The 20006-nt window shown below is 37.1% G+C and overlaps 1 protein-coding gene across 1 annotated transcript in view; it reads right to left on the bottom strand.

Moving 5' to 3' along the window:
* Positions 1–20006, bottom strand: part of SPAG16 (sperm associated antigen 16) — a 422997-nt gene that overhangs the window by 172637 nt on the left and 230354 nt on the right. Inside the window, 1 exon segment of the mRNA XM_061348067.1 lies at positions 14870–15055. Coding sequence (XP_061204051.1) covers positions 14870–15055 — 186 coding nt within the window.

Below are 20006 nucleotides of genomic sequence, written 5' to 3' on the forward strand. Positions count from 1 at the left end.
GGGCCATATTTTTCCCAAGGTTAGAATCAGGTCAATAAAAATGACTTTGAAAGTCATGGCACAGGAACAAGATTTAGGCACTTACATCCAGAATCTAGATCTTAATAAGCTGCCTTTTCAAAGCGCATCTCAGTCATATACAGAACCTTGCTGTTGCTTGTAAGCATCAGTAAAAGGCCCATGTCTGGGAATGGTAAAAAGTATTTTTACCTTGAGGATACTTAGCAATTTGTAATCTTTCCCACCCCTGACCTCAGTCAGAAACAATGAACTTGTTAAAGACTACTCTAAGGAGCTTAACTTAATAGGCATTCCTACAACATACAGCCATGGGATTTGGACCCCGCATAAACTGCATTGGTACTCGCTCTTAACATGACATCCTAAGATGACACAGGAGTGCACACCTTAGATTCCTTGATCATATTTCAAAACCTAGGTTTATTTCTTCCTTCTGCCTCAGGAAGGTCAACACCTATGTATGAAACCACCTGTTCATGGCTATAATTTTCTAACTTTTTCATCGAGTCTGGCTATCTGCAGGTAATAAATGTAGTCAGCTGAAGAAAAAAAATAATTCTGCAGACCAACGGTCAGAGCACTCAGAAAGACAAGATCTGAAACCGTCCCCCTCCAAGGTCAGCTCTTCTATTTCATAGTTATTGAATAAAGTGCCATTTTGGTCCTTAGGGCAGGAACTAGAACACAATCTTCTCTTTCTCTAGGATGCCTGGGTCTTCCTTGTAACATACAGAAAGCAAAATCATCTATCCCAGAATTACTGACATCAGTCAAGGGGCAAGGAGCACTCAGGTTCAGAAAGGTACATGGTGATGCTTATATTATTTTTAGACTCTAACCCTTGCTCAGCACTTTCTGCAAATAAAGCTTCCTTCAGGGATTTTTTTTTTGTTGTTGTTGGACAGTTAAAGACAGGAGCACCTGAAACCACTTATTGAAAACCATAGTCTTATTTTATTAAACAATTATTTCCTACTCCCTCAAGGCATCTGGGTACTAGATAATCAGATAAGCACAATCTCAGTAATAATAAAATAGATATAAACCACTTAAGCTGACATTAAACACTGCAGAACTAGTACAAGCACGTTTTCTGCTCAGCAGTTCTGCAGACAAATAAGCAGAGCCTCGCTCCCTGGTGCCACTGGGTTATCCTCAATTATCATATCAGCTGACATCAGCACTGAACTGATGGCCTGTTTCTGCAGGCAGTATGGAACCTGCCATGGCTTTCTTATTCTTGCCCCCCCTCCCCCCCTTTTTTTTTTAAATACAAAACCTTTACAGGTAGAATTTCTGCCTTTTCTGGCTCACCCTGAGCAACTAAATCCAGATGTCTCTTAATTAATCCAAGAACTTAACTGCTGTTGAATCTGGAGGGTAACAGTATACATGTATTTTGATGGATCACTGCCAAGTGGTTTAATTTTGTGTGTGTATATTAGTGCTTTTGTTAGAACTGCTCTATTCAAATAGGGTTTTGTCCTGGTTTAGGCTTCTGCTGTTCAAATATTGGGGAAAATGTGAGCCCCCTAAATTCAATATCCAGCTTTCCTTTACGGTGTTTCAAGCACTGTGAAGAATTTCTCTGTCGTTTCTTTCATTCTCTTCTTTTTTGCCATTTCACTCTTCTACTTGATTACATTAAGATAAAGAATATGGCATTATATGCACAAATACTGACTGGTCACACATAACATTGAAAATGAGGAATGTCACAATGAAAAGCAAAATTTGAAACCTCTTTACACCAGAAGACAAGACAAACTTACTATGCTATACTGGAATGCACATTTCCTATTGAATCCTGGTATCTTACTGTGAGGCTGATACGATCTATTTTGTCTGAAAAGTCACTGAAGAATGGAATATGTAATTGCTTTTTATAGGATTTTAAGTCTGTAACAATCTATAACAGCACATTTTTAACAAATGCTATTTCTGCAACACTGAAGTCCAAAATATCTTGCCAAAGCCTATTCTGAGTTTATTCCATAGAGATCTACCATGGCATATTCTCTACATCCTTGTACATTTAGGATGAGATTTCCAAACTTCCCTGACAATGGAGAGTCTCAGATTCATATAGCTTTTGGGGGCCTAAATAAGCAATCCTTAACGGGAGTTGATAACCAACAGACCTGTACATGACAAATACAATATGCTCATTCCAACAGATTTTCAATCATCACTTTTTAAAGAGCCAGCTGTTGGTTCATATTAAATGAAGGGAGCCCACTGTCCTGGGTTTAGCAGTAGCAGTCATTTTTCTCCTTCTTGGTAGCTGGTGCAGTGCTGTGTTTTGACTTTCGGGCTGGGAACAGAGCTGATAACAATGACGTTTTGGTTTGGCCAAGGACTTTGTGAGCCTCATGCTCTGCCAGGGAGGAGGTGAAGCCAGGAGGGAGCAGAGACAGGATACCTGACCCAAACTGACCAAAGAGGTATTCCATACCAGAGCACGTCATGCCCAGGATGTAACTGGAAGTGACCCGGAAGGGGCTAGAGTGGACTGCAGGGTTGGAGGAGGTATCGGTCGGTGCTTAGTCAGGCTGGGGGGGCGAGTTATTGGTCACCTGGGGATGAGGTGTTGTATTCTCTTCCCTTGTTATTTCCTTTATCATTACTATTATTGGTGGTAGCAGTAGTGGTCTGTGTTATACCTTAGTTACTAAACTGTTCTTATCTCAACCTGTGGGAGTTGCATTCTTTCTGATTCTCCTCTCCGTCCCTCCAGGAGTAGGGGGAGGGCAAGAAGGGGCGGGGGGGGGAGGGGGGGGAGGGGAGTGAGTGAAAGCTGTCTGTCTGGGGTTAAACCACAACACCCACCCTCTAGGGAGCCCACCCTCTAACATCTGTTTAGGTAAGAACTCTTGTTATGCGACTTTCCAGAATTAGGCAGAAGCTGACAAGGACAAAACTTGTCTCACTGAAGAAGAATAAGTGACTCTCAGGGCTTCTGTTTTCTAAGAATCAACATGAACCTACACGAAGGATGACCCAGGTTGTCACTGTTTCTAAAACAAAATTCTTGCCTGCCTTCCGAACAAAAAATCAACTGTTGCAAAGCTACCAACAAAAGGGAAAGACTGAAGCAAGAACTAGATATGAGACCAGCAGAATGAATCCCAAGAACTGAACTTCATCCATAAAACTGATTTTATTCATCTATGAGGCGTCATACTCACTCCCAACAAAAAGCCAAACAACCTAACATAATTTCCACCATTTGGTGCTCTAGCTTTACAGTCACAAAATTCTATAGAGTAATAAATGGAGAAAGCAGTGCCAGTACTTCACAATTTAATTTCACCAACTTTGTAATTCTTTTCTGTTATGTGAGATTAGACTGATACCTCTATATTTTAGTCCCAGCCCATAGTCAGGAAGAGTTGTGTAAACAGCACAGATAACTTACACTGTTCGATGCGCATGTAAAAGGCTTTCTGCCAGCTGTGTTCCCTGAACATCACATACAAATGCAGAAGGCATCAAAACTATACACAAACCATTAATTACTCTACTAATTACCTTACTGTGTTGTGATACAGGAAATGCCTTTATCAACAAAGTAAGATAAAGAAAAACCTGCAGTCTCAAACTCAAAAATGCAGTGACAAGTGAAAGAGGCCCCTCTTTATTGATTACTGTACTGCAAACCAGGAATTCCAGTCCTTACTTTTAAAACAAAAAACTATTATATATATATATATATATATATATATATATAAAGGAATAGTGCAGAGAACCATGAGAGCTTGGGTCAGTACTGTGGTATTGTAAATTAATATACATTTACATGTTAATGGATGAGTTTAATCTAGAGCATGCAGATTCACTGCATAAAAAGCAGTGCCATTCTTGTTGTATATTTTCTTCTACATTTTAAATTTACTGACATTCCTTTAGACAGATTAAATGAGCAAGTCCTTTTTGAAAACAGTACAACAAAGCTGAAATGCAATAAATATAAGCACTTTAATATTTAAGTGAGGAAAATGAATTTCAGTGTGTTTTCAAATTGGTTTTCTGCAGTGCAGAGTTTCTTTATTTGTCCAAATAAAATGGATTTGAGTGGGTGGCAGCTTTAAGGAGATATGCAGCACTATTCGATGGCTTTGTGAACTTGGGAAGATATTATGAATAATGGATTTGCTGTGCTCGTAGTCAAGGAGCCACAACAAAAACAATATCATTCTAGGTTCTCTAATAAGCAGCTGTTGGAATAGAGGCCTAGCGATTTAAGCTACAGGTGCTAGTGTTTTTTATTCTGAACATTGCAGCAAACTATGGGACTGGCTCTCTGTTTTCAGCAGGAAAACTACTAAAACAAACAATGTGAAGGCCTAAATTCCCAAGGCTACCTCTACCACTCTGCTTTGCTGCTTTCTTCTTAGAAGGCCATCTTTATATTACACACTTATCTTTATATTGCCCCCACTCATCCCACATAGAATCCTCCCCTAGAAAAGGGCTGGAGGAAAAGTTAACTTGAAATACATTCACAAAATACAAGAATACTGGTTTAGTTTCCTCCTTTTATGGGTCTTAACATATATTCCCCTTCTTAAGGGGAGAGAGTCCTCGGCTTTTTTTAGTAATGAATTTAAATACCTAAATTTCATCAGCAAACTATTCACTCTTACGCACAACTGGAAACAGCACCCAACTGTTTTAAATATAGACAGATTTGACCAAAATAACTTTGAGGAGTGTACTTCTCAGTCCCTTTAAGAAGAATCTGGCCTCAGTGTAATGAAAAATAACAACAGTTTGGGACATGTAATCCATTCCTAACGGCGTGCAAGTTTTCAGTGCTTGACACTACAGGACTGCATGCTTCAGAGTATATGCCACGATTTTAGTACTGGCACTGTAATTCTAGTAGTTTTGCCATCTTCTGATCATGTTGGTAAGTACATCTCCGTCAAATCACTACTGTGTTCAGTTGCACATATCAAAGCTTAGTTTGTACTGTAGTTGTAGATGCTGAATATGCAATCAAAGTACTGTCAAGCCAAAGCTGACAGGGTGACTTAAAAGGTTGACATACTCAGAATCAGGTTTTGGGCAGCATTGCTAGATGCTAACTTCACACCTAGTTAGCAGCTGCCTCCTCAAGCCCTTACTTTTATTATAACCCTCCAAACACAGTTAGCTCAGTGTACATGACTATTAAATAAAGTCTGATATTAAAAATACTATGAAAAGGGCTTTTGAATCTGCAGAATATCCCAACACCTGCAGAAGATCCCATATAGCTTCTTTTTTATTATTATTTTGTTAGAACTTCAGAGTTTAACTTCAACTATGTTCCCACTGTGCAGCTAACTAGCATGCCCTTTCTGCAATAGAAATGGTTCATGACTGTTCTGTATTAAATAATTCACAAATTTTGTTGACATTTTACTGCAGTCCCAATGTTAAGACTCCATTATCTAGAATTTTTGTTTTGGTGACAGAAATATGTTTGAAAGAGATACTAAAGTATAAAGAAATTCATTGGTTTTGCATCAACTGGGTAATTCCAATACATATTTAATAGGTTTCCCACAGATACACATACTTTTGCAGGCTCTGAGTTCAGTAAATACGTGCATAAATATTGCCTTTCAGATGGTGAACTGATTCCTAGCTGGGAAATATGCTGGCCAGTCTAGAAAGAGATTTCTGCCTGATGTCATACCTCAATTCATATCAGAAAACCTACTCTGAGTATTGGAAGTGCAGAAGGGAAATTGCCAACACTTTTGTTTTCTTCATTCTGATCTTCACCTGTTTTCATTATAAAGGCCAGACTGGTTATGTAAACAGTTCAAAGATTTAACCATTTGTATCGTGTTGACATAAGCTTTAAAGCTTTCAAAGTCTACCCTAAAGATCTGGCTTAAAGAAAAATCCACAGTGTACCAAAGAAACTGTTTTATATGTCCTACGTACTAAATGGTAGGACTAATTTAAGAAATAGAAAAGGAAACAGAAATGTAAGATTTAGAGCAGAAATGAGCCACAAATGTTGAAAACCACCACTGTTGGGCTAAAAGCAATATTCATTTGCCTTTTAAGAAGGTAAAACCACAATTCAATATCCTCCAACTTCAATAAAAGAACCAGAAGACTCTTTCTGTACATAGAAGTCATTGTTTAAGGATTAAGAGGTAACTTGTGTTCATATTCCAGCTGAGGCTAATCAAAGATGAATGTAGTTTGCTTGAACAGGATACAGATGGTACACAGCTATAGTTCCAGCATTTGGGACAGAAAATAATCTGACAAGATTTTGTGTAAAGTCTTAACACTTAATTATTTTTTTTAAAGTGGGGGGGAGGAGGGGTGTGAAAAGAAAAAAAATCACAAAAAAATTTAAAAGCAAACCCCTCACACACACATCTCTGAAGACTGTCTCAGAGCCAGAGGATAAGAATTTAAACAACAGGAATTTATATGCATAAAGACGTCCATCACAGCAGAGTTTCATTTTGAAATCAAATGACCAACTCATATAATTTCAAACTAGAAGGCATTATCAGCTAAAAGTAGTTCAATATTCAGGTGAATATTTCTATCAAAGTACTGCTGCTTATGAATAGTAAGACACATTCCTGTTCTTGTAAATTCCCTGGAGATACAAACAGGGAAACAATCTACAATTAGTTGTGTTGCAGCACACTTTGATTTTGGGTAACAGCACTCCACTTTAACATGTATCACAGGCTATATGTGTAATATTTGCACTAACTGGTACTGACAGGATATGGTTGTGATGATTGAAATCCATCATTTTAATGAACTGTTGTCTGCACTAAATTCTGTAATAATATCTGACAGCTTTCACTGCTGTATGAATTACTCTGTTGGTACAATTAATTTTTGTTTTGGTTGAGATACTGTAAGACAGTATTTCTAGGAAATCAGGTTGCGTGAAGAAAAGATTGCCAGAAATGAGTGAATGTAACATGAAGAAGAAAGAAAACAACTGGATAATGAGTCTGGGTATGTAGTGAAAAACTATACTGACTTACAATGTGCAGAATGTCTGCAGTGCTGACCTTCTGCATTTGAATACTGAATGTGGGACCGTGGAAACACCTTGTCAAGATTCCTAACATTTTGCAGAAGGCATAGTTATAATACCCGCACTCTTGCAAATAAGACAAGGAATTCAACTTTCACATTGTCAAAGAGAGTAAAACCGCAACTGAGCCCACCTACAGTATACACAATCAAAGTGGACTAAGTTTTCCAGACTTCCCAGATGTTTTGGTTAGGATTTGATGGAAGGAAGCTTAAGTACCAGGTTCATAATTCACCCTGCTCCTGAACTAGCTCTCACCGAACCTAGGAAGCGTTTTGACAAATAAGGTAAACCAAGTGGAAAGGTTTTTCAACTTACAGAGTATCACATTAACTTAGCATTTCAAACAAATAGAGCATTATGCTGTTAAACAGGAATCTCTCAGCCAGCTACATGTAATTCAGCAAATTTGTGCATCCCTCGGCTGACAGAGGGCAACTGGAACATAAAACTACTCAATCAACAGCATATAATAAGTTTTTCCAAGCCATATTGGATGCTGACATAATGGAAGCAAGGAACTGGTGAGATTATAAAAGGGTACATCATTTTATGCAAATCCAAGTGCAACTTTCTCTGCTATCTTACCATAAAAGAAGATGGAAATCTCATGTAGATAACTGATTGCAGAGCTCAGATATACTAAAAACATTTGCAGAGCTAAGAACTCAGACATTTTAGGAAGCAGCTCCATTCACTACACCCTAGTTAAAAAAAAAGTAGTATTTTGATTCCCCCTCCCCCTTAATCAAAACCAGTGCTGCACATTTCAAGACTAGTAGCAGAAAGCAGAAAGCAAAGCTTTCATTTCTGCTTTTCATTTTCATTTCTGTCCTTTCAAAACTTTAGAAAAAAAAAAGTCAAAATATTTTTTATATCTAAAAAAGTATTTTCTGTTTTAACTACATTCACATATGCTTCTTATGTACAAGCTAAATTGCCACAGACAGTTCCAGTGAAAAACAGAGAACATTGATTTATCTAGACCTGTAGCCAACAACCACCAACATAAACATTTCAGCAGAAGCTACACAATTCCTGTCATGTTTAGCAGTGTAATTCCATAGAGACACGTCTCTACTGTGTCCCAAGTGGTGATTAGTTTACGTTACAAAGTGTGAAGACTGACAGTCTTTGCAATATTGCTACCAGCATATGCTTTTAATGTGTGCTTTGAACATTGCTATGCAACTGCAGACGAGTCCAACATTGCTTTATCGCTGGATCTTGTAAGTGACAGAGAAATAATAACCACATAAACAACATGTTTCTCATGAATCTATATTACTACTGAAAATCCAATTCCAATTTTCTTTCTTCTCAGCTGGTAGGAAAATTTGAGGACAATTCATTTTGACATTTTTTTAATGTTACCAAGGAATGTAAAGTTAGGTTTGTTAATGATGACTTCAGCAGTAACTTCCTGTATGGCCTCGAGTAAAGCACTTCACCTCTTGCTTAGTTCCACCAAATGTAAACAATTGTACCATTTGTCCAGTTTAGGCATTCCATGGGATTTAGGCAAAGACTTGTCTGGTTGTTTTGAGCTGCAAATATATGACCATATTAAGCATTTCTCATGATTAATGCCTGTTGTCTTGTACTAACTCGGTAATGTGACTTAAATAAGTTTACAATATGGAGTTCAAGCTACACTTCTTGATTAAGTTTTCCACTTCAAGATTCATCTTTTCCAGTATTATGAAGATTAAGCTGTATTTTTCCCTTAACTGAACAGCCCTGCTTTGGATATCATTTTTTACCCTCATAATTCACATGTTCAAATTGATTTTTACAATTGGCTCTCTGGGAATTATAATAACTAGGTTTTAGACTTTCTTGGTCCTGAAAAATGTGTTATGGAACTCAAGCACAATTATAAATTTGGAGACTTGGGCATAGGTCTCATTTTGATTTGAGGGATTAATAGCAGGTTGTCTCTCCAGTGCTCCTCAGAGGATTCAGAAGGGAATTCTCCTTCATCAAAATGGCAAGCATTTCCTGATGTGCTGTCAGGACAGACATTACAAACTACCCAAAGATGGTCCTTCCACATTTCCTCTGAGTTCTTCTACCTGCCTTCTAATTTCCTGGAGGACATTTGTCTTCTCTGAATACAGAATAGCCTCACTTTTACTGGAATCAATTAAACATGGTATCTGGCCAGAAGAGCTTGTGGCTTCTGTCCCACTGAAAAAGTGAGTCAGATAAGTGTCATCTGAAAAGGGGTATTTGACAAGGACTGGTTACACACCCTCATTCTCATTCAGAATGTAGAAGTATGACTCCATTTTGGAACTAGACAATCTTTATGAGTTTCTTCAAGGGAGATTTTATAAAGTCCTGATATGGATACATTTGTGAGGTGAGAAATAACTACAAATTTGATAGCAAATACATCATTTTAAAGTTGACCATTGCGTAAGGAAAAAGGAAGAAAAACAGTACGAATGTAAAAGATGTCAGGAGAAGTTAGGCTAAACTGTGCCTTTTCACATTACTCTGATGGTACGAAGCAACTGGTTTGACTAGCTGACTTGGTAATTCAAGAACCAGTAACTAACTTACTGAGACCAAAGCAAAGAATCCCAAATCCAACCAAAACTATAATAGCTGTTTAAAACTGATCATGTCATGCACTGCATGCTGTCAAGATGCACCAGTAATAAAAAATGTGCAGTATCATCATTGCATGGTATCATTCCAAAGAAACCTAGAGTTCAGTAGGGGCTTCCAGTTACACAAAGCCCCATCACAGCTTAATTTTTTTAAAATGTATAATAGCCCCAAAGTTCCCAAATTAAAGTGCTTTTTGAGAGGAGAAAGAAAACTATAATCAGCAGTTACTAAGTGGAGAGAAGTTATAGCAGAAGATAAGAATCCTAAAGTAGGCTTAAGAATGAAAGCAGAAATTATTTAAATAAACTAGGGATTAATTTATGTCACAAACATGTGACAGTAGGTAAAGATGTGAATTACTGCTCTTGTAAAAAAGCAAAATGTGTCAACAACTATTTTTGTGTGTATTTGGAAACAAGTAAAATTATGTATCGATAGCTTAGTATCAAGATGCTCTATCAGTGGTTGTACAGGATCATGATGGATTAGTTACTTTTTTAAGTTGCACGTGAAGAAATGCACCAATGGAATGACAGACGACTGATGTAAACAATTACATTTTTTAGAATTTGAAACTAAAATGTTGATTATGGGAGAAATTTTAGGCAGGTAAATAAATTACTGTGTTAGTGAAAAGAAGTGATGAAGTGAAAAACAGCAAACAGAAAGCAGCAACAGCACACATCTGCAAATATTTATTTACCATGAGGTCTGCTGCAGGACAATACAGAACTGTATTTCTCTGTGGCCTAATCCTGCCGTATTTCACACTGCTGAAAGAAACCAGAGGAAAAGGGAGAACAGGCCCAGCGACTATATAATGGATAAACTGGAGAAAAAATTATTCTGAATGTTCTGACTTTAGTGCAAATAATTTCTCAAGCTTAAAGCATAAATAACAATGTTTGCATTTATCATACACTCCTAGCATATGTTTGCAAAATTAAGTAGCTCCCTGTGTTTACATGAGATATATGATGTTCAGTTTGATTTGCATATCAGAGATCAGGCTGTAAATCTCTGACGATATTTACAGTTGGATAATTGAAATTAATCCTGCCAAAATGACTTTGACAGGCCTGAATTTATGGCCTGAGAAAACAATCCTGGAACTGTTTGACAGTCTATTAATACGGCTGGCTATATATTTCCAATCTGAGCTATGCTGCCGAATAAAAACCTGTTCACAAGTTACAGCCTCTTCCTTTCTTCCCTCACTTCAAGTTCCTCTCTACAATCATGAAGAAAGTAGGATCACTTTGAAGACAGCAGATATGCTAGTGCTTTGCTGGTTTTGTGGTTTTATTTTTCTACACATGGCAGGTACATTAGTTATCTTTCTCCCTTCTCAAGTTATGCCATTCTCTTTTTCATTTCCTTTCAAAGCAGCCAATTCTCCCAGCAGAAAGCATCAAGAAGTTGCAACACCAGAACTCAGACTCTCTCAAATCCTTCAATAACTTGGATTATAGCTGCATCTCAGCATGTGTCTGTGTCTTCAGGGAAGAAGAAAGGTGTCTGGATATTTGTCTCTTTGTTTGGTTTCTGTTTTGTTTTTCAAATTAGAGCATATCTTTAAATGGAAGAATAACATTGTTAACTACAAGCTACCTCACATTATTATCCTGGTAGGAATGCCATCTGTGGCTAGATATTGTGACAGAAACTTTCCGACATACCAAAAGAAAAATGCTTGTGACTAATATCCATTGCAAACAAAAAAGGAGTCGGCAGTGGTTTCACTTTCTAATAAAACAAAATTCAAACAATTAGCACCTGATGTTTTTTATCATTGGCAAAGAATTATATAATTTATTAAAACTGTTGTCAATCTTTTCCTATTTAAGAGATGTTGCACGTTATATTCTTTGGACTCCAATATGGATTTGATGACTGTGAAAGCTGCAACTTGGTTTTTGGTGCTAAAAGAGAGCAAAGAGCCTCCCCAAGTTTTCAACCACAGAGAACTCTGTCTTAAGTATTTAAAAAACTATGTTTATAGACAGAAAAAAAGTATATTTCTAATATATACTAATATATATACTTTTCAAAATCTGGAAATAAAAGCCAACTGCCATCTGTCACAGAAATGTATTTATATTTGCAGCATTTATTTACAACATACCTTTTTAAGAAAGGTGGCAGTGATAGTTTTGTTTTGCACCTTGCTTGCTTTCTTTACCTTCCCCCCAATATGCTACTTTGCAGAACCATTCAATTTAAAAGCAGGCATCCATACAAATACGTAATATTAAGGAAGAAAGACAGCTCTCATTTATAAAAAGTTAATTCCTTATTAGTGGAAAGAATAAATCACTAGATTAAACACAAAAACTGTGATGACTGATTATCATCCTACCACAAGTATGTCATCTGCTCTGCCACTGTTCAGAGATTATGTCAAAATGGCAGATTCCTGAGGAGGATAACTCTAAGATGGGAACTAGATAAACACATACTCTGTGAGGATGGGAAGAAAACAAACTTCCTAAGGATTGCAAACCCTTGTGGAAAGCCTTCCCCAACTGCCCATTTTGTTACACAAACCAAACTGCAAAAGAGTTTGAAGGAAGTTACACATTTATATGGTAGCCAGCACAGCTGGCTTCACTCATATCAGTGAACACCAGGTATGTAACAAATACACAGGTGACACTCAGCCAATTAGTTTCGTGAGTAGTACTGCCAAGCCAAAATACACTGCAGGCTCTCTACAGGTATAGCATTGCTGTATATAAGCATCAACAAATTAACAATCCAGACTGGAAACTACCAGCCTCATCAATCTGCCAATAGGTTTCCCTTATTTCCACATCTCATCACGTATTCACGCATTCTAATTGAGCATAAGGATCAATTGTAGCTGCCTTTTCTGCAGAATCAGATCTTCAGGTGGGAAGTCTTAAGCTTGAAACAGCTATGTCCTATCATCATCAAATCCCTTTCTACAGAAGGTCTTCAAGAGCATCTAAGTTTTCAATTGAAAACACTTTCTCCTAAGTGCACTCACCACATACCTTCTACAGCACATCTTACAAACTTATCTAGACTAGCTAAACAGAACTCAGTGGTATTTTGAACTCAGGTAATGTAACTTACATGAGCACATGGGCTTTTATTGTGACCAGACTGAAATTCCACCAGTGAGAATTCCAAGTGAGGCTTTTTTATTTCATACTATGAATACTCCTATTTTAAACTTACTGTGCCACGTTTTTGTGCCACCTCCTGCTCCCTCTAGCCACTGAGATTTTTTCACGTCTAAAGGTTTCAATAATTACATGGTGATAACCAGCTTTTCACATCATGGCTCTGCTCCTTACTCTCTTATTTTCAAATGCAAAATGCACATCAGATACACTGAAGGTAGAAATGAAAGCTGGTAATGAGTGTGAGTGGGAGGCATGGGTTGGTGATGAAGATTTGCTTTGATTCCTCTGACTACAAAAGATTCCTCAGTAGAGAAGATATTTTAAAGTGCCTAAACAAAACCTTTGTCTATGCAAATGCAAAACCATTCTGACATAAAATTAAAACTATTCTTAGTATTATTTCTTAAAGGTCATGAATATGCCATAAAGGATAATCAAAGTATTAAAATCCTACAACAAGTTAAGTAAAGAGGCAATACAGTAGATCTCTGATGCTTTCATTTCTAAGCAAAACACTGACCATTAATTCTTATTACTGACAGTAACAGTGGATACATCATTTGTTATCAGAACTGGCTGACAATTTCTGTTACAAAACTCACTTCTCAGTTGTCTTGAACTTTGCCGAACTTTAACTGCTTTCTCTATGATTTCATAAAAACTGAGTATTTCTTTCAAGCTTTTGCTTTAAAAAGCTGCTCTCAGCTTTGACAAAATAATCTGGAATAATACATGAAAGGATACAGTGCTTACCCCATTTTGTAAGCAATATTTTTATGATTATTTAATGCTTCCTCAATTCAGGATTTGAAAAGCAAGACTGAAAATCTGATACTGACAGTTTTAATTAGTTCTCAAGAAAATCTGGCTGGATTACAACAGTTTGAAAAAATCTCAACTCATACATGCTTATCAGAGAAGTACTTCACTAGTACAAGAAAACTCCTCAGCACTCATGGTTCAGAAAAGCACATTCCTAAAATTGGTCTCTAGGTCGCGGTTACAGGCCTCACTGAAATGGCAACCAATGGGGAGTGGTCTAGGCAAAAGTAACAGAAGAAGAGTCTCCCTTGCTTTTTCAGGGGAGCTTCTTGCCCTGCAGTGGCCAACAAGCTTGAAGGAGTATTTCACCTCATCCAAACGTAAAGGAAGAAAAAGACTGAGTGGAAATGGAAAAATCCATTAGGAACTAGATGATCTTAAAGATCTTTCCAACCCTAACCATTCTGATTCTATGACTAGATAATAAAGAAAGGGGGAAAACACCTGTGAGACTGAAGACTTGTCTGTGGATTTATGACATTCAGTTGTTAAAAATCAGACCTAGAACAGTACAGTGATGTCAGTCACGCTACACCTATGTCATTCAAGAGTCTAGAAGGAACAGTTTGGACTCCTTTAAGGTGTACATTAATCAAAATATGTCACCTCAAATATAACTGAAGAGAGCTGAGGAACTAATAATTAATTGGTAAGCAAGAATATACCATTATTATAATATTATAGAAGCACCTTCATAAAAATGCATTTGCCTGGATAATAAAGTAAATGCTGATTTATTAATCAGGAGTCACCTTGCCAAAACATACATAATGAATAAATTTCCACTTGTCCAACCTTGAAGTGTACTGTATACTCATGAGCTAGAAATACTGTATAGAAAACTTACTTAAATGTTTGTTCAATTACTTGTTGAAATTACATACTGAAGTTCCACAAGGGTCTGACCTTAAAAAGCAAACAAACAACACAGAATCACAGACACCAAATAAAAGCAAGTACATTTTTTTGGCTCTATCTTAAATTAAGTCCTTCCCAGCTCCCTATTTAGTAAAGCTTTTGTCTAGTGTATCACATAAAAGTTTCTGTACCACTCCCTTTAATTTATCTCTGTTCTTAATGTGAAATCTACAAATTGATGCTAGGTATCTCTCTCTGACTGGGCTAAAACATACAGCTTATTAACTAAAACTGCCAAGTGGCTAAGAAGGAATCTCCATACCTGTTAATATTCCATATTTTGCTCGTGTTGTCCATGGAGGCAGAAGCCACAAAATCACCACACGTATGCCACGAGCAGTCCCATACAGCTTGGGTATGTTCTACTAAAGTCAGAACACAGGCACGTTTTGAGAAGTCCCATAGCCGCAGTGTGGTATCCCCACTTGAAGTGACCAGCTGGGTGCCACTGTTACCAGGAATAAAAATAAAGAGTACTTTTTAGCAAGAACAAGGTAAGGTTTTTCAGAGTACACAGAAACTAATTCAACCATGTTTAGAAAGACAGGTTAAGGAGAAGCTGTTGGTTTTACATTAAAATATATATGAACAAAAAATTATGTTTGAAAACATTCAGAGTTTTACTTCACATGGTTTTCTGACACATGATAGATGCTGTGGTCTTGTATTAAATACACTACCAAAATAAAAGGAGATATGAAGTAGCTATCTTCCATCAGGTTTTTCTCTCTTCCAACTCAGTATAAACACTTTAACACATTCACTATCTCTTGAGTCATTGTTATGTTATAGAAATTAAATATACAGAGTTAACTCAGACCTTTTGGCCAAATATTCAGGTACAAACTAGTATTGATCTATTTCAATTAAGCATGACCAACATATGGCTTCAGACTACAAGTCCATCTGGTTCAGTACCATGGTATACAACAACCAGTAGGGGATTTTTTATAAGAAGAAAACAACAAGATGTAGAATGGTTCTTCTGTTAATGTCCCACACCTGTCCTGTGGCTCAGGATTCTTTGAGACAGAAGCACTTTTATTAGCATGCAGCCATAGAGGTTTTTTCCATGACTAGTGGATTTTTCACCATATCCAGACCTTTGGCACCCACAATCTCCTGTGTCAGTGAATTCCAAAATTTAATTATGCCCTGTGTGAAAAACTGTTCTGGGGTCTTCAATATCTTACTTCATTGGATGCTTCTAATCCTAATACTGTGATTAAAAGAAAACCCTGACTACACATTTACTGTCTCTAAACCAGTGGTTTTAGGACCCTATCATATTTTAACCACAAAGCAGAAGACTCCTCCTCTACTGACTCATACCTCATAGAGACATCATTCCACCTCTCTGGTCACATCTACCATCTTTCTCATCTATCCACCTCATTCTCTTCCTCAACTTCCAATATCATCTAATAACTTAGGTTCCAGCACAGCTCCCTATGGGACTCAAATAATAATTTCTCCACTCTGAAAGTGTCATTTTATTCCCATCCTTTCTCCAGTTTTTAAACTCTCAATATAAATTTTCTTTTGATTCAGGACAGTTTGGCTTCTTTGAAAGTTTATGTCAAATGACTATAAGAATAATTTTCTGAAGATCTGAGCATACTGAATTTATGAATCTCCCTTGACCAAATGCTCAGCAAGCCCTTCATAGAGCTCTAATAGATTTTTGAGGCTTCATTTCCAAAGCCATGCTGAGACCTCCCAATACTTCACTTCAACAAATGTATTCATGTATCCTGTAATTTTGCTTCTGAATATAATTTCTACCATCCTTCCCAATATAAAGCTTAAATCTACTGACCTTTAGCCCCTTCATTCCAAAGTCCTTTAAAATACTGAAAAAAGTTAATGTAGCTTTCTCAAATTATACCAGGAACAACTCAGACAAATAAACAAAAATACATGCCAAATTATTTTAACCTTGGATTTTCAGACCAATTTCTGCTGTTATCTCACCAACATCAGTAAGAAGATCTTGCCTTTAGGATCCAGTAAACTCTGCTCTCATTTGAACAATGAAAAATGTGCTATCACAGGTGATATAAATCCTTCCAAAGTTCTGGATCTAAAACTGTGGGAACTGAAAACAGCCCAAGGCTTGATCCTAAGCATTTACTATAAAACATCATCCTAAGAATAATCTCAGAGATTCACTATTCCAGTGTAAAACAAAAATGAAGGAAAAAAAAAAAGTCTGGGAGGAGTGGTGTCAACCTTTTTCTTTTATATTATCCCTTTCCTCCTTTTCCAATAGGTGCCTGTAAATTGTTCTGTAAAAAGCACCTACTAAGACAGCTTGAAATATGTGCATAATTTATCTGATAGATCTTAAAGGGGAACTTGCCATTATGAAATATCACCTCCCTAAACTTTAGACTATTTTTAACACTTAGGGTTTAGATTGCTATTTTTGGCGAAAATATCATTAGAATCCTCATTAAGACAGTTACACCCCCATGCCAAAGACAAAGCTTTGAGAGATTCATCTCTCAAAAATTTTAACACTGCTCAGGACTAATTCTGAAGTTTTTCTGACATATACCAAAGCACAAATGCTTGGAGCCCAGCTATGGTTTTGGAGGAGACCCTAATTTTGTCAGGCTGCTGGAAAAAAATGTGCTTTTATTAATGAAACACTTGTACTTTCAATAACTTAAGCTAGATCTCACTTCTGGAGACAGATAAAATTGAAATGACAAATTATCATGCCCCTTATACATTTATAAAATAAGAGCTTAAAACAAATTCAGAAGCAGGTACTAGGTGGGAGTGATGAAATCTATAATTGATTCAGAGGGCAGTATGCACTGCCACTGTTGTGAATCGCAGAAAGAGATTTATTGCTTATGCATTTTTTAATATATAATCCAAAAAATGCTACATGAAGAACCGGTTCCTTGGGCTGAATTTTAAGAATACACCATCTAGGCAGCAATGAAAATCTTTCAGAAAACAGATATGAGCAGGAAGGTAGTTCAAATGGATTCAATTTGGCAATATGTGGCAGGGGAAAGAGCTACAAATGAGGTTTAGCGCTCCTCACAGATCAAAGAAGGAAAAAGTGGAGATCAAAAACAAAAGCAAGGCTTGTGCAGGAGAAAGATTTGAAGGACAAAATGATCACAGAAGCAAGTGCAAAAATACTCAGGAACAGAGTGATCCAGTGCCCATTGCCATGCAACACATCCTAATATTCCCTGTGTGTAAAAGAAGCACCACTTCCTTAAAGAGAGGGGAGCTGCATCAACTGAGGGTCTGTAATTCTGCATGAACGTCAGCAGTCTGGGAAGCACAAACTGCTGATTGTAGGAATGATGGCTGTCAGAGCTGGTTTAGCACTTGGTCTGCACTTTGTGGTCATGAAAACTTCACTGCACACTACTATTCAAACCAGACACACACATAAAGAAAAAAAAAAAATTCTGTGTCAAGCTAAGTCAGGCATCTTGGAAAAAATCCTAGTTAATTCATAGCTGATTAATAATTACATGCTTTTACTCACTGCCAAACAACACATTGTTTTGGTCCTGGGAGATAAAAGAAACACTCCAAATTTGGAGGTGATATTTCGTTACCCATCACTGCGACACTTTTCTTACTATGTTATTGCTCTATACGTATGATACAAGATTATCTGAGGCGAAAAAAATAGCAGGGAAAGTAGGTATTTTTCTTGACTTAGGTTGTCAGTTTAACAGTCTATGATGCCCACACAGCCTTCTACCATACAACTGATTTTTGTATTAAAAACATACAGAAATATGATATAAATGTTCAGCCTTAATTAGCAGCAGCAATATATATAACCTCCATTTAAAATTGAGATTGATAAATAACAGAGAAAGCTGTAAGAAATCCTGTGCAGTGTGCGTATCTTTAATTCAGAGGATAATAAACCACTGTAATTCTTTATTTATCAAAAAAATCAAAGAACCAGGCAACATATTAGGAGAGAAGAGCAACACAAATCCTATTTTTTCCTGTCACTTGAAACACACTCACATATATGCAAATAACTTTGCTACATTTGGTGCCAGCAAGGTTTGTTTACAGAAAGTAGCAGTACATTTGTGCTTAGTGCTCTATGGACCCCATTGGTTGGGACTATATGGTCTTGCTTAGTCTCTTTTGGTGTTTAAACCTTCTAGCAACCAAAGCACTATGAGGCCTGTATAGTTTAGAACAAAGTATCTGTGTAGAAAAAGCCTTCAAAAATTATAGGCAGTGGAGAGCCTGTGCCACCACCTGTAACCCCTGCATTGTCTCTATGGATAGATCTTTTTTCTTAATATTACATACTTTTAATATTAAGATTACAACTGATTTTGGGTATTCCTAACTGATGCTATAAACTTGCCCTTCCAGAAACAATCAGAGTGGAAAAAAAAACTTCGGAAATGTTAATTCCATGGTCCAGAAAAGCAGATAGAGCATTAACTTCTCAAACCTTTGCAAATACTTCCTCACTCATATTTTAAACACACATTTCATTATACATTTTTCCTTCTTCCAGCTTTAGTGTTCTCACTCCAAGATGCCATCCCATTAATACTTACTGAGTTGCAGGGTCATCTTCAGCACAACATGAGCCTTTGGCACGGTTTCCTACAACCTTTCAGGTGACTAATCACTTTTCAGGAATCCCAGTAAAACAAAGGCAGTAGCTACACTAATACGTTGCCCTGTAAATATATTCTAACATAGTATCAACAGTCAAAGCAGCTTCAAATGTTGTACCTTGTTCAAATATTTCTGGACAATGAACTCAGATCAGAACCTCAAGCTATTCCTGTGGGATTATTCAAGTTACCTCTGAAGAGGCTGTGGAAAGCAGAGCTAGCAAGCTATTCTGCTTCACCGCATCAGCTGCCAAGCAGGACACAGATCTCATCCTTCAACATTTACAAGGGCTGTCATTTTGCATCAACCAGAACAAATGATAAAGCTATTTGTATCATTAGATCTAGCTGCCCAGGACATCCCACAGTCAGCCTCTCATACCACTGACTGGAGCAATACCTCTTCATAAGCACTGAGCACTCTTGGTAAGGTTTATTCTGAGTACTGGTGGAGACAGAGATCAGCTTACTTGGTAAATAACCGTAAAGAAGACAGATGTGTCCAACATATCTCAAGAGTTAATCACAGGAATATTATTTTTAGCAGTTGCCAGGGCCAGTACTGTGAACCAGACAATTTTGTTACTGTATTCTACATGACATTAAGTGAACATAGCAACATCTGTGCTACTACCATTTGTATGTACTATTTATATAGTGCTATGGACATGCCTGGTGTTCTGCAGGCAAACTAAGATACAGCTCCTATCTTGAGACAATTCCAATCTAACTCAAAAGGTGATGAGCAAAGACTTACAGTGC

This window comes from Neopsephotus bourkii, unplaced genomic scaffold, assembly GCF_033783945.1.
Source record: "Neopsephotus bourkii isolate Nb327-2 ecotype Australia unplaced genomic scaffold, CSIRO-AGI_Nbou_v1 NB_335, whole genome shotgun sequence".
In the NCBI taxonomy this organism is placed as follows: domain Eukaryota; kingdom Metazoa; phylum Chordata; class Aves; order Psittaciformes; family Psittacidae; genus Neopsephotus; species Neopsephotus bourkii.